The 15,849-nt window shown below is 41.1% G+C and overlaps 1 protein-coding gene across 1 annotated transcript in view; it reads left to right on the forward strand.

The window, feature by feature from the left end:
- The first annotated feature begins 570 nt into the window (after positions 1 to 570).
- The window catches only part of DNAI3 (dynein axonemal intermediate chain 3), a 45,212-nt gene continuing 29,933 nt past the window's right edge, over positions 571 to 15,849 (forward strand). Inside the window, exons 1-3 of the mRNA XM_072419582.1 lie at positions 571 to 769; positions 14,271 to 14,387; positions 15,366 to 15,404. Coding sequence (XP_072275683.1) covers positions 14,273 to 14,387; positions 15,366 to 15,404 — 154 coding nt within the window. The 5' untranslated portion in view covers positions 571 to 769; positions 14,271 to 14,272. The remainder of the gene's footprint in view (positions 770 to 14,270; positions 14,388 to 15,365; positions 15,405 to 15,849) is intronic.

Below are 15,849 nucleotides of genomic sequence, written 5' to 3' on the forward strand. Positions count from 1 at the left end.
TCTCTCGGTCATACCCCTGCCTGTCTCTCGGTCATACCCCTGCCTGTCTCTCACCCCTGCCTGTCTCTCGGTCATACCCCTGCCTGTCTCTCTGTCATACCCCTGCCTGTCTCTCGGTCATACCCCTGCCTGTCTCTCTGTCATACCTCTGCGTGTCTCCTGGTTATACCCCTGCCTGTCTCTCGGTTATACCCCTGCCTCTCTCTCTTTGTTATACCCCTCCGTGTCCCTCGGTTATACCCATGCCTGTCTCTCGGTTATACCCCCCCCCCCCCCGTGTCTCTCGGTTTTACCCCTGCGTGTCTCACAGTTACACCCCCTGCGTGTCTCTCGGTTTTACCCCTGCGTGTCTCCCGATTATACCCCTCCGTGTCTCCAGGTTATACCCCTCCGTGTCTCTCGGTTATACCCCTGAATGTCTCTCTGTTATACCTTCCATGTCTTTCATTCGCGGTCCTTTCTGTCTCTCTCAGGTTTGCGCATCTCTGTCAGATTCTCCATCACGTGACCATCCAGCCAGCTCTGCTGCAACCATGGAGACGCATGAGGGTGGAGTTTTTGAGTGGTCCGCGTTTCCCCTGGCTTCTCTTGCTGCCAATCACTCTATATCCCCGCCCATTATCCCATGTGTGCTGAGAAAGCTGCTCGTTGGCTGCTGAACTCTCACGTGGTCTCTACTTTGCCTTAGAGACAAGCTGCTGCTAAGGACGCTCTAAGAGGAGAGAGCTGTAGGGATCCTGTGTGGACACTGGCACATCCATAGTCACAGGTAAGTCTGTACTGGTTAGTGGCCGGGGACTTCATCTGCTTGCTAAAGTTGCTCATCACGAGTAATATTTACATAATTTTCGAAGTGTGTTCAGATGTTATCAGTATCTATGTTTGGCCGTCTCAATAAACTTTATTGGTAAGGCTGAAGTTCTAACATTTCATGGAGAAAGTGCTGCTCCAAATCTCTCTGGTTGTAATCACATGACCAAAATCCTAGGCAAATGACTCTGAAATGACCAATCAGACAATCTGCTTTCTGATCCTTCCTTTTCAAATGTCTGCACTGATGGGAGCCAAGAATTGAAATTTCTTCCAAACAATAGTAATAATTTACCTATTCTATCCCAACTAAAAAAAGTATTGTCTATATTACCCATCAGAAGACAGCTGATTTCAGAATTTGTTGTGATCTTTGGAGAGAATTACTCTAGAGAGGTCAGAGATTGTGACCAGGCATTTATTTATTGCAGAAAGGGGCAGGTGATATCGCTCTTGCAATAAAAAATACTTTCCTATCTGTTCGCTATCCTGTAAAAAACACCAAACACTGAGCTGTGCATGTGCGGCTTAGGATACGATGCCAGGATATTCCAGGTATCCCAGCTGCCCTGGAGGATAGCTGCCATCATCCCAGCCTGGCCAAGTCATGGCCAAAGATCAGGACACTGGAAGATAAGAGGAAGAAGATTAGCTCTTGGCTGCTTCTTCTGCGCATGCCCCAATGTCAGGCATGTGCAGAAGGAGCTCTTTCTTTAATGGAAGAAAAAAAATTGCGTCTGCACAGATCGGGTGACGTAGGAAGAAGGACCTGGAAGATGAGAGAAGATATCGGCGCCCAGCAGAAGGCAAATACCGGGACGATGCAGGACTGGATGGAAGAAACCTCCCGATGGATCTGCTGGGTTTAGGTAAGAGTGTGTGATTTTTTTTTTTATTTTGAATTTAGTTCGGCTTTAAGTGACTGTGGAACTAGTAGGCTTTGGTTGGTGAGGGAGCAGTGGTCGCCAAGTTTGTGCGGGGAGCCGTGTGTCACTCAAAGGGAAAGACACTACCCCCAAAGGGACATCATGATGCCAGAATCCTAATCTGAGCCTGGGATGGGAGAGTTGGCAGGTTGTGTTCATAAGATGGACATGATCTGCAGCTCTGGCCGGTGCGCAGCAGGGTCAGGAGAAGAAGATCCCCCGTTGGTGACGCTGCAGTAGAGGACCAAGAGTCCTGGCCAAGTTATGTACACATGACAATTGTCACCTAAGATGATGAAAATCCAACAATGGTTCCTCAATGTTGTTGAATGACTGATTGAGAACACCTGCTGTTTACTCCTATGGAGGGGAACACAGTGGGTTTGCGCTTGCTCAATATTAATATTATTAAACAGTATTTATATAGCGCCAACATATTACGCAGCACTGTACATTAAGTAGGGGTTGCAAATGACAGACGAATACAGACAGTGATACAGGAGGAGAGGACCCTGCCCCGAAGAGCTTACAATCTAGGAGGTGGGGGATATGTAATGGTGGGAAGTAGTGATGGTTTTAAAAGACAGAAGATGTGTAGGCGAGTTTGAAAAAATGGGTTTTGAGTGCTCCTTTAAATGAGCAGAAAGTAGGAGCAAGCCGAATAGGACGAGGAAGACCAACCTTTATTCCTTCTCAACAGAATGGTGTTGTGTGTACAACTCAGCATTGTACAGTATTTATATAGCCACAACATATTATGCAGCTCTGTACAAAGTCCATAGTCATGTCACTAGCAGTCCTCAAAGGAACTGACAATCTAATGTCCCTACCATAGTCATATGTCTATCACAGTCTAAGGTCAATTTTGGGGGAAAACCAATTCCCCTAACTGCATGTTTTTGGATTGTGGGAGGAAACCTACGCAAACACGGGGAGAACCTGCAAATCCATGCAGGTTGTGTCCTGACCAAGATTCAAACCTGGGACCTAGCACTGCTAAGGCTAGAGTGCTAAGCTCTGAGCCACTGCTCAGCCCTAATCATAAAACTTAGTTTCCAGCAGCAATCTTCAGACCTCCATCAAACATCTGTGCAGAGCTTAAGACCTGATCTCTTAAACGGCAAACAAGCAAATTTTGCTGTTGTAGTGTTGGCCTTTAAGGCTTTGCTTCAAGTAGAGATTACTAATCTGTTACTTTCAAACAGATGCTTTAAAGAAATTGCAGTTGGACCCATATAGTGGACCCATATAGTGGTAAATATCTATGATCATGGGCATTTTTGTTGCAGTCTATTTGTCAGTACTACAGCAATCAAACTTTTATGCATAATTTAGTTATCATTTTAGGAAAAAATGTTTGTGGCCTTTTGAACTTTTGAGCATTTTGTAGTTGCATGTTGCAGTAGATAAACAGGTGAAATTTGGACTTTGGATAGCATATTTGTTCTAAATGTTGTGCTCTTAGATGAGTCTGTTTTTAGTTTTTTTTTTTTTTTTTTTGGGGGGGGGGGGGGGGGATAAACATTACAACAGGAAGGGCTAGTGTGAACTACTTTTATGCGTTTAGGGTCAGTGCAGGCCTTCAACAAACCATGTCCATTCCAAATACTTTTTAAAGAACAAAAAGACATTTGGGACCTAGGAGCATGTTTCAACTAATGTAAAAAAAGTTTAAAAAAAAAACATACCCACCTAAATCCCAGATGCAGTTTTGAAATGATGATGGGACTGCGGATATTTGTTCCAGCTCAGGTCCTGGTTGGCTTTAGTGCTAAAACCTAAAGCTATGCACAGGAGCTCAAACCATTTGCCCCCGGGCTTACAATTCAGCTACAGGCACAACCAAAATTGTTTTAAAATCTGCAGCTTTTATTACTAGAATACCTGGTGGTCCTGTTATAAAGTTCGACATGCTAATTTATGTACTCCCTCATCTGACTTGATAATATCTCTATGTTATGCTATGAATAAAAGCAAACTATATTTACAATGTAGCATCAAAAAACAATGTTTTTTAAAAGTTGTATGCAAACCTTCAGCTTTACCATTTTTCTGCATTACATACCAATCACACTAAGTTATACTTTGGGGTAAATATCTGAGGCATACGAAAATGACAGATCTGTTGGAAAAATTATAGGAAAATTGTTTTATTTCTAAATTTCATTTGTATTTTTTTTCCTACTTAAGAAAATAAACATGTGGAATTGAAGAATCTCCGCAATTTACAGGTAGAAAAAGGGTCAGAGATTCAGATGTTTGTAGTGTATATGAAATAATAAACCCCCTACCTTCCTCCAGTAAACAATGATGAAAGATATACCCCTCTAAATCCACCATGACAACTCTATTAATTTCTCATTGCAGGGGGTGCTATTCTAGAGCTGCAGATGTGTCTGCATTGGTCAGTCCCCTGCAGTTTCCTTGCACTGTTGTCTTTATTTCCGTCCGCTCCTAGGACCCTTTAAGACCGGGATAGGCAAACCACACTGCGGCAATTAACCACATCCATGTGCCAAAAATTATCTTTGTCTGCTCATATGAACTTGATTAAGAGTCACTGGAAGGAACCATAATTGAGTGGCTCATCACGGGTCTGAAATGGCCCTAAGGATGCTAGGAGGACCACGGCAAATTGACAATCAATAAGAAGTGTCTATGTTATACTGACAAAGATGTGAACACCTGCCCCTTGTAGTATTATCCAGGGGATGAGCTGTAACATAGGGAATGGATAAAACCCATTCCATATTTATTCTTCTTAGAGATCGTTTAGGTCAGCGGTCGCCAACCTTCCGGACCTTATGGACCACTAAATTCATAATTTTAAATCCCACAAGCCAATATTATGATTTTTTTTTAAAAAAAGATAAATATATTTGTAAAATAATGATCTTCCCAATGTGCCTGACAAGGACTGTAGAGGCTCTGAATCATTGATCAGCTCACGGTTAGGTGAAGTTTTACTATCGTTACTATTATCATTAGTTGCGTTATCTTTGGTATTACTAAAGAAATGCAAAATATTTGTTTGATTTTTTTCCCTCATCATGGGTTTAATTCCATCTAAGACCAATTAGTTATCAAAGTCATACTATTTGATGCCATTAAATATACAGGTAAGGTCATACTTACCTAACAGACCATCTGAGAAACAAAATAAAACAATCAGATGAGAGTCGGTATTCGTGTAGTGGGGTGATTTGTAATGGTGGAAACAGTACTGAAGCGTATGGCTCGGTAATGGTTGCCTCATACAACTTAAGACTACACTGACGTCACGCTGCGCTTCCCCTGTTTTTCCGTCTCTATGACAGTTTGTAAATTTAGTGCAGTATAAAGGTGAACATTGTCCTTTAGAATATAAGAATTTATTAGAATATTATTTTTGTTTTATTATTATTAAAACATAAAAATTAAATAATAATGTTTAAATTTTTCTGTGGACCACCAACATTTTCTTGCAGGCCACCAGTGGTCCACAGACCTTCTCTTCTCATCCTGAAAACACAACAAAAAGCAAAATAAAATCTCTCCAAAGTGAGGAAAACCTCTCTTATTATTGCATCACTTCCCTGATCTATCAAAAACTTTAAAATAATGTTTTAAATATATTCTTAAGTTCACTTTTAGTTTTTTAGACACATTGTCTATCTTGTTTCTTGGAATTGTTGATCCTCATGTGACCATTGGAGGTTTTTTTCTCACTTTTTCTGGAATGGAAAACCTTTACCAGGAGGCTCAAAAGACAAATGGGGGTTTGATTATATGAAACGTACAGTTTCAACTATAATAATTTGTCTGCTAAAGTTTTCCATAAATATCATGAATGATGTCTCTTCTTTGTTTCTGGTTTTATCACATGAGACCTCTAACATACTTGATATACTGTTCTTCAAATCGCTGTCTGGAGATCACTCATATGTACGCCCCTAGAAAAACACACAGTGCCCTAGCCAGTGTGTGCATTGGCTCAGGATAAGTGGCGGCATCTCATTTGACCCACAGGATATTGCTGGAAGGGGATTTTCACAAAGTCCTTGTACACTGATCTGCACTGACATAGTCTGCTATTATCTTCTGTGTGTCTTGCTAATATAACTACTTTTGGTAATTGAAGGCCAGCGTGAGCAAAAAAGTAAAATAATAACAGCAAGAGCTAAAAATAAAAAAGCAATTCCAGCTGCTGTACACACCCTATCACCCTAGATGTCCCCTGCAGACTTGCTGGCTAACAACCCATCCCTGCTTGTCTTCTGAGATAAAATGAAACTAAACCCATCAATACTCACCTTTCTCCATTCCGTTGTGGGTGTCACCATCTTCTTCTCTTCTGCATTCTGAGCTCTGTCCATTGGCCAGGCCTTGGTGGTGTTCATTTATTCCCAGTACCCACAAGGGAAGCTGGGACTGCCGGGTGTCCCTGACAAGAAACGCTGAGCTGTGCGTGCAAAATTGAAATTTGATCGCTGGATAGCAAGCAGGTAGGTCAGGATAGGTACTTCAGACACCTGTCTATTTCTGCAACAAACACCTGCCTGATCACTAATATTCATCAACTTGGAATTTAGTTCCACTTTAAATGAGACCCACCAATCAAGAAGTGGATTCTGAACAGGTTGAAGGGTTCCGCTTAAATTGGAAGTGTCTGGGTGTGTCTGGTGTAGGGACTCTGGGGGAGGCAATCAATGTAATGAGTGTGGGAGGGAGTAGAAGAGCACTGACTGCTGGAAGGTAGAGTGATGGATGGGGCAAGTAAAACCTCTAAAACAAAGGGCAAATGGGGGACCTCACTGCAAGGGTAACTTGATTTTAACCCGAGTTTTGATTTATAGTGGAACTAAACTCTAAAAATAAAACATTGCAACCAGGCAAGCCCTTTATTGCAGAATAGACAGTCAATAACCTTACCTGCTTGGTTGCATTGTTGTTACATCTACCTGTCCAAGGTGCCGTCATCTTCACCTGGTCCTCTTTGAAGTGTTGGATCTAAGGCCATCTTAATTGGATAAGCTGGAATAACTTCCATGCATCCTGTGGGAATTCATTCAGCCTATAACAGTGGTCACCAACCCTTCCGACCTCATGGACGGGGAGCTTTGTGCCACTCAAAGGGAAAGAAACTTCTCCCAGAATGACGTCATGATGCCGGAACCCATCCATGCTCCCATAGCAGGCTCAGACCTGCTTGCTAAATTCTGGGGGGGACAGTTGCGCAGGATTCCACAGCCCTACGCTACTGTCCCCCCAGGATGTTTAACAAGCATGTCTGAGCCTGGGATAGGAGGGTGGGTGGTTTGTGTCTATACAGGGAACAGAGCCACAGACCACCAAAATGTTCTCGTGGACCACCGTTTGCCGGCTGCTAGTCTATAAGACTGCCAGCATCCTACACTGAGATGCAGGAGGGTAAATATTTTTCATTGCTAAAAGAATCTTGCCTGTCTCTTCTGCAATAAAAAATCCTGCCTGCTCTCAATTTTTTAAGTGTTTGAAACTTTAGTTCTGCTTTAGCGTGAAAAAACGTAACGCTACATGCACTTTAGGTAGATTAGATTTTTTTGAGACATCTTGCAATGCTGCCATGTTTATAGTGTACTGTGGATAACACACAATTCTATTGTCTATTCTAATATAAGCCTGTGATTATAGTAAATTCTGATGGCTCAGGGTCATACACATCAAAGCAGTTGTAGTTTATCCATGATTCATGGAAACCTCTCTCCATTCAGTACTATTACACAATGTTTTCTGGCAGAGCACATGATCAGTTCAAAGTATATTGATGCTTATAATTAACTTATTTGCTGGCAGCGGGATCTGTACTGTGTTCAATGCAAATGAACAGGTCACATCCCAGGTTTGGTATTGCACAAGAAAGCGCCCCCCCCCCTCCAAAAAAATACCAATGCTTTCAATTTTAATCATTGTTTGCAATATTGAGGCTTTTCTGAGTAGCCCTAGAGTCTATTTAATTTGGTGCGTTATGGGAAAAATGTGCAGTTTAATATTATTATTATTATTATTATTATTATTATTATTAATATTTTGAAAAAACAGGATTTATATAGCGCCAACATATTACTCAGCACGGTACATTAAATAGGGGTTGCAAATGACTGACAGATACAGACAGTGACACAGGAGGAGAGAGGACCCTGCCCCGAAGAGCTTACAATCTAGGAGGTGTGGGAAGTAACACACAATAGGATGGGAGATATGTAGTGGTGGGAAGTAGTGACAGTTTCAAAAGACAGAAGAAGATGGGTAGGCAAGTTTGAAAAAATGGGTTTTGAGTGCCCTTTTAAATGAGCAGAAAGTAGGAGCAAGGCGAATAGGATAGGGAAGACCATTCCAGAGAGTCAGGGCGCCTCTAGAAAAGTCTTGGAGCCATGCGTGTGATGAGGTTATGAGTGAGGAAGTCATTAGTAGGTAATCGGAGGAGTGGAGAGAGCAGCTAGGGGAGTATTTCTCTATTAGGTCAGAAAGGTAAGTGGGACAAGAACTGTGTAGGGAGGCAAAGCACAGGAGCTTGAATTTGATTCTAAGGTGAAATGGAAGCCAGTGTAGAGAACTACAAAGAGATGCAGCAGAAGAGCGGAGGAAAGGATGGATGAGTCTGGCTGCAGCATTCATAATAGATTGTAGAGGAGTCCGGTTAGTGGAATACCAGAGAGGATGAGGTTACAGTAGTCCAGATGAGAGATGATAAGAGCATGTACAAGGAGTTTGGTGGTCTCTGGAGACAGGTAGGGGCGGGTTTTGGAGATGTTGCGCAGGTGAAAGAGACAGGGCCTGGAAATGTTCTGAATATGGGGGTTAAATGAGAGGGCACAATGAAAGGTGACGCCAAGACAACGTTGCATTGTAAGACATGCAACACACTATTACGTTAGTGGAACATGTACTCCAGCATACCACCTTTAAAAGGTACAGGTATGAGGTTAAAAGGTACAGGTATGATTTATTTTTGTTTTTTTGCTTGTTAAGGTGCTTTGATACGGTACACCTTAACACCCAAAAGTCCCTTAAGTAATTGGATGGGACCCCCCAGGGCTTGTTTCCGTCTCCCAAATTGCATCAAGATTTGTATGTGTGTTACAAAATTATTAGTAATTCAACAGTAATTCATCTTTTATTGAAAAAAGGTTTTAAAGAATAAACATCTTGTCCAGAGATAATAGCAGGAACTACCTGTATAAAATAAGTTATACACAGATAACAGAGTATAACAGTATAGTATACAGTAACAGTATAGTTGGAACAAGACAAAATAACTTTGGCTATATCACAAAACCCTTAATCACCACTATAGACCACAGAAACAACTGCAGACTGTATTATTTAACATGCATGGCCAGAAAAGGCTGCATATTGTAAAAAATAAAAACCTCAGAAAAAAAGCTGAAGTGTAGGAAAAAATAGGAAGAAAGAAAAAATGAAGGGATATAGTGGATGCATCCATTGAAGAATCACTTTTAGTTCACTCAAGTATTGTATTGTATCCATGAGCTCCATGTGTCACTGAAAGTTCTAGTATGCTGGAAAGTTGAGTATTTACCATTATCCAATTCAGCTTGGATTTAACATGAATGAGCAGTAGTGCCAAGGTCTTTTAAGTCTTTGCTATAGTGATACATGCTACTAAAAATATATATTTGATCAGGCACAAAAAATGTGAGTTTGTCAATTTTATTAATTAAAGCGCTTTCAGGGGATTTTGGTATATTGGAGTGATTGAAATGATCAAACTTTAGACTCCAAAAACTATTAACTTAAGGGCAAAACCACGGAATGTAGGCCATAGTGTCTCTGTGATCACAGCCACAGAAACATAAAGCAGAGTCTTGGGGGTTCATCTTGGCTATATATTTGGGCACTATGTACCACCATAGCATAGTTTTATAGTTGGCTTTAATTAGGGATGTGTTGAGGGAAATTTTAGGATTCTTAGCAACATTCTGCCAATCCTCCACTTTCCAGGGTAAGCGCAAGTCTGTCTCCCAAATGTTCATGATATTTAGTTTGTGTGGGGTCTTCAGTAAAGTTTGATAAAGTTTAGAAATTTGACCCCTAATTGTCTTGTCCGACTATTGATAAGATGGAAATTTTAATTTATGCTAACAAGTTGGCAGTAGTTAATGAATTCCCTGGGCAGGCGTTTCTTCTCACATACTAATAATTGCTAGTTAACTATGTTGTTACCTCTGAGAAAGTCACCAATAGCTTTATGTATCCACCATTGAAATTATTTGGGGTATTATCCAGGCAGAACATCAGGGTTATTCCAGAAGATGTTAGGGGATAATGGAGGGGATGGCTTTGTATTTAGAGCGAACAGTTTTCTTGGATAGTGTAAGAGGGGGAGCAGTAAAACCCCATGCCAGTTTATTTTGTCACCTATCAGTTCTGGAGATTTCTCTTCTTTTCCTGTCCACTAAACAGCAAGCAGAAACCTTTCTAAGCTTAGAGAGGCCTTCAGTTTTTCTGAATACATTCTAATGCTTGGCCCTTTACACTAGAAGAGTCTCAAGTTGTGTGATTTCTGTCCAATCAAAAAAAAAAAAAAAAAAGACTTGCCTTCTCTTGTTATTGAAAAAAATACCCTTTACCCTCTCATTGCGTTCTACTCCATTGGCACATGGACATTTTCTGATTCTAGATCAGTGGTCCTCAACCTTTTCAGACCTACAGACCACTAAATGCAGGGACTCTGGACCGCGCATGTGTGGGGAGCTGTGTGGCACTCAAAGGAGCAGAAACTTCCCCAATAGTGACGTCATAATGCCAAAACCCGCCCACCTGTCCACAGACACAACCCGCCCGGGGCCTACAATCCATACGGGTGACATGATCGACGGCTCTGGCCGGTGCACCCCCCCTTTGGGGTCCTTCTCCTAACCCCGCAAGGGGGGGGCGCACTGGCCAGAGCCGTGGAGCACCAAAATTTTCTCACTGACCACCGGTTGGTGACCGCTGTTCTATATCTCCTCTGTAATTCGGTTATGTATGTCAGCCCCCTATAGGGTCTTTAAGCCCTAAAGGTAGAACTGAAGTCCTTTTACAAGTGGGTGGTTTTTTGCCATAATATCTACAGCATACTTACACATAGGGTCTATTTATAAAGCAGTCATTTCAACATTCACTACAACATCCCCTGGTGCAGATTCAATTACTGAAACACATGGTCCTGGAAGGTTCTCCACCAGGGAATATCAGATTCACTAAAATAGGCCTCATAGTGGAACATTTACCATCCAAAAGGACCCTCCATGTTCTCTATCTATGCCAATCTTATTTGGCTGGTCTTTTATGATGCAACTCCTTGTGAACAATAGGTAATTCATTCTTCTTATCATGGCGCTAAGGTGTATTGGGCACTATGGTGTGTTGAGATTGTATATCAAGGTGTATAATACGAAGAAGCAGACAAAAAATTAGCTATATATAGTAAAAGTTTACCTGCCAACAATATTTCCTCTAAATGATTTAGTTATACTTTAGTTCCGTGCTATGGCATCACAGGATGGGTTAGTAAAACATTGGCCCTCACCACTGGAAAAGGCCCAGTGTCACATGACTGCAGATTTAGGTAATTTCCTTTAGGGCTCAGAAGGATTTTTTCAAAGCATGATTAGCTAGATTTGTGGAATGGGAAACAGGATTTTTTTTTGTTTCAAATCCTCATTTTCAGATGGGATTAAATTAGTAAATACAGTGATGCTGCAACTGTGAGACACTGTGGCCTCCAGAATAATCCTGGATCTGCTACTACTGCAGTACATGTTATAGTTTTATCATTTTTTAACCTATTTTTATTATATTTTAAAGGGCATATCACATGCAAATCCATCAGACTGTAAAAAATCTTAGATACCTTTTTAACTTAAAGAAGACCTAATCCTAGAGATGTCCCTACAGTTTGACACCTGGAGCTGTGTGAGGGAGTCAGCGTCAGGTTTGAGTTCCCATGTACCAGTATTAGATCCAGCTGTAGTGCTGGCAGGAATTTTCCATGATATCCTAGCAGCTAATATAATTATCATGACTCACCTCTAAGTCACAGTCTCATGAGTACTTAGCCTCATCACTTCTGTGATCACCATATGCTCTACTTCTCCTTATAGAAGGACAAATGCCTAGCAAATAATATCTAATTAAGGCAACAAGCAAAAAAGGATGATCTGCTAATGCTATTCAACATCAACATCAGTCTCTTCAATCACCTTTCATGTATATAAATATTTTATTAATATTAAACAGGATTTATATAGCGCCAACATATTACACAACACTGTATGCTGTAACACACTGTAACACTGTACACAAGAATGAATTAAATAGGGGTTGCAAATGAAAAACTGATACAGACAGTGACACAGGAGGGGGATAGGACCCTGCCCAGGGGAGATATGGAATGGTGGGAAGTAGTGACGGTTTCAAAAGACAGAAGAAGATGGGTAGGCAATATGCTGTCCCTTTACCAGCATATCCACACTTACCTCCTCTGACCCCTGCATCCTCTCACTTTTTTTGCCGCCCAACTTATAAAAATCAACTCCTGGGCTGTCTATAGGTGGACGTAGGACATTGCTCATGTTATAAGGGTACGTCCAATTCAGATTCATTGCACACAAATCCATATGTGCAAAGGTGTCAAAGCTTGGCACTAGATTTTTATCTTGCTTTGCTCAAGTCCGGCACACAAGGCAGTAAGCATGCCATATTGTGAAAGCATGATATGTGTTATTTCACAATATGGCAAAAGCTCAGCAGTCCCACTTTAAGGTTGGACTACAATTTATTATTATGATCACACATATCATCAGTCATGTCACTAACTGTCCCTCAAAGGGGCTCACAATCTAATGTCCTCATTAGATTGTCCTCCAGTTTTAGGGGGAAGCCAATTAACCTAACTGCATGTTTTTGGAATGTGGGAGGAAACTGGAGTACCCAGAGGAAACCCACACATACACGGGAAGTAACACGGAGAACCTGCAAACTCCATGCAGATTTTGTCCTGGCCGAGATTTAAACCTGGGACCTAACACTACAAAGGCTGGAGTGCTAACCACTGAGCCACCGTGCTATAATTCCAATCGTACAACGTCTGTTCTTTAACATATCCATCAGCTTTGTAGTGTGAGACCTGTAATAAACAAGACATATCAATTTTATCTTTTCACATTACATTGGAATTAGGAATTGGAGGTTGTACATTCAGCCTGTAACGTACACGGCCAGTTGAAAGTAGACGTTGCATTCAAACTCAAGGTTTCCTTTTTCTTCAACCTCCTGCATACCCGTGTAAAAACTTTACTGTTCAGCAGAGATGTATAAATTCTAAGACTGACTAAATAGGATTACAGATTCTTCTACACATAAAGCAATTAGCATTTGTTTATTTCACCTGTTTGGACATTCCTGAATATTCTTTTCCCTTGTTTGGCAATAGACCAGACCAAAGCATTTGTGCAGCTACATTTCAGACATTTGTGTTTTCTGTAGGCTGCAGTAATAAGTCCTTCAACATCATTCTATTAGAAAAACACACTTTTGCTTTAGTCTATCATAGATTTAAATGAGGCACTGGGCCTGATTTATTAAAGCTCTCCAAGGCTGGAGAGGATACACTTCAGTCAGTGAAGCTGGGTGATCCAACAAACCTGGAATGGATCTGGACCAGGATCGAAAACTTTTGCTAGCAAATAGCAAATGATTTTGAAGAAATACAGTCCAGGTTTGCTGGATCACCCAGCTTCACTGATGAAAGTGTACCCTCTCTAGCCTTGGAGAGCTTTAATAAATCAAGCACATTGAGTCTCCAACAGTATCTAAAATTTGCACTTATTAGAGTTGTCCACATGGTGGCGGTATAAACCTGGTAAACCACCTATGTTCAGCAATGTCTCAGACTTTCTTGATCTTCTAGAATTGTAATGTTAATGTAATGTGACTTTTGTAAATAAGAACCTAATTAGACTGGAAGAAAACTAAATAGCCACAATCTAAAACAACGTGTATATTTATTGTCACTGTGCATATGGCATTGGTGTGCAGGGACCCATGGAAAGAAATATTAAAGAAGCTTTAAAGGGAGAGCAGTTCAATAAAAGCTTTTTTTCCCACTAAATACTGTATTTTTTATTACACCATTTAAAGTCACCTATATTAGTGCAGAAGCTGACCATGCACAAAGCAAGGTATAGTGTTCTAGCAAGAATATGTGATGGCCATGAATTTGTTTATTGAGGTGCATTGGCAGCCTGTTTATAATGAAATGTGTTAACCCACTTCAGAGGGTCTTTTTCCCTTTTATTTATTTAAATTACAGTCTTTATTGGTGAATCCTCTCATAGCCACCTTTTAGCCTAACAGATTTGATTATATTAATAGAAAAGTTGCATGACTACCATGCCTGGGTATGTTTGCGCACATATTTCTGAGTGTTCTGACCTCTTATCCTCATCCTGCAGGTTTATTAGTCATTTAGTAATGTTTGTAATTGACCTTGTTTTCTGTGTCTTTCAGCAATGTCTACCCGAGATTCATCTAGATCTCCATCCCGTGCGTCCCGTGGATCAGCACGAAGACGGAAGAGTAAAGAGAAGAAGACAGGGAGTGCAAACAGGAAGAGGAAAACCTCCGGTACATCTTGTTATACTTGTCTCACAATCTGATTATCATCTGATAATTTGTATCTGTATAGATTGGGGAACCTGGTACCTCTTTGCAGCTATTGTCCAATTTAAAGGAAACCAGGAAGACCAATGTCTTCAGAAGACTGGTACAGACAAAATAATTATTTATTAGTCAGATTATTGGAAGCCAGATGTTGTCAAGTGTCAGGGATTTTTAAAGACAGTCAGCAATGGTAATGCCTATACTTTTTCAATACAGGTTCCCTTAAAAGGTAACTGTACATTTTGCCTACCCCCCCAAACCTAAGGTATTCCCCTCCACCCCAGCCTCTAATGTTTGCTTACCTGTATAATCTGGACAGTACTGCACACCACCCACTCCCCTCAGGGCACACCCAGTATTTTCTCCAGACCCTTTTAGCTGGGTGCACCACCCAGCACTTTTCAGCAACCACCCAGCCGTTTTCAGGTGGTTACTGATGAGTTGAGTCAGAATTCAGGGGCTTCCACCCACCTACAATTTCTTCCTACCCAGCTTAAAAACATTTCTGTGTTGAACAGTCCTCTTTTAAAATATCTTCCACCAATCACATGATCCTTCCAGCACTCCTCAATGATGCAAAGAGCATTGTTGATGGAATGACATCAAATGTCCTTAAGCAGAACGCTGCCTGGATGTTAGTTCATGTACAGCCATTGCGGATGATTGTTTCAGATTGTCTGTACCATTAGTTAGTTTTACAAATTTATTCTCAACCTTGTAACATTCAGCAGAAGCTTGTTAGTATATCGAGGTGCATGTACAGGTGCCTTTTCTTTTTCCTCAGTACAGATTGCTTGTACCTGTGTCATCTATGCTGATAGCCAATAAGGTGTTGCATTCTGACACTGCAGACCCTTATAACTTCAGTTGAGAATTAATTCACCTAGATATATCTGTCTGTTAATATCTGTCTGTTTCTAAGTATTTTACTCATGTTTGCAGCTAAAAAGCATGAAGATTCTGCAGCATCTGTCAGCTCAGGTAAGTGACCTCACCTCACTCAGCAAGGCAACATGGAACAGCTGCATATTTCATGCCTAATATTTGCGATTTTGCATGTTATTTACAGGTCTTCATATTCTATGGTTGGTAATTTAGGCTGTGGAATCCACTAATGGTGGAGCAATCAGAAAATTTTTAATCGCTGAACTGATTCACAGAGATGTGATTGTAGCCTAAAGGCTAGTTCATACCGGCGCAGAGGTTACAGTGCAGTTACTGCTTCCACAGACCCCTGAACTGCACCCATGGATCAAATGCTATATTGCTATGCTATACGCATGTTTAAACCAGAGCTGCCTATAGAAAGTGAATAGAGCCTGTAGTGAGCGGTCCACTTTAAAATGTTAAACCCTGGTTCAATAAGTACCAGCATAGCTGCTGGGGTGGCCGAGGGGCTGGCAAGGTGACAGCCATTGTTCCCACT

Source organism: Pyxicephalus adspersus, chromosome 8, assembly GCF_032062135.1.
Source record: "Pyxicephalus adspersus chromosome 8, UCB_Pads_2.0, whole genome shotgun sequence".
NCBI classification, from domain to species: Eukaryota; Metazoa; Chordata; class Amphibia; order Anura; family Pyxicephalidae; genus Pyxicephalus; species Pyxicephalus adspersus.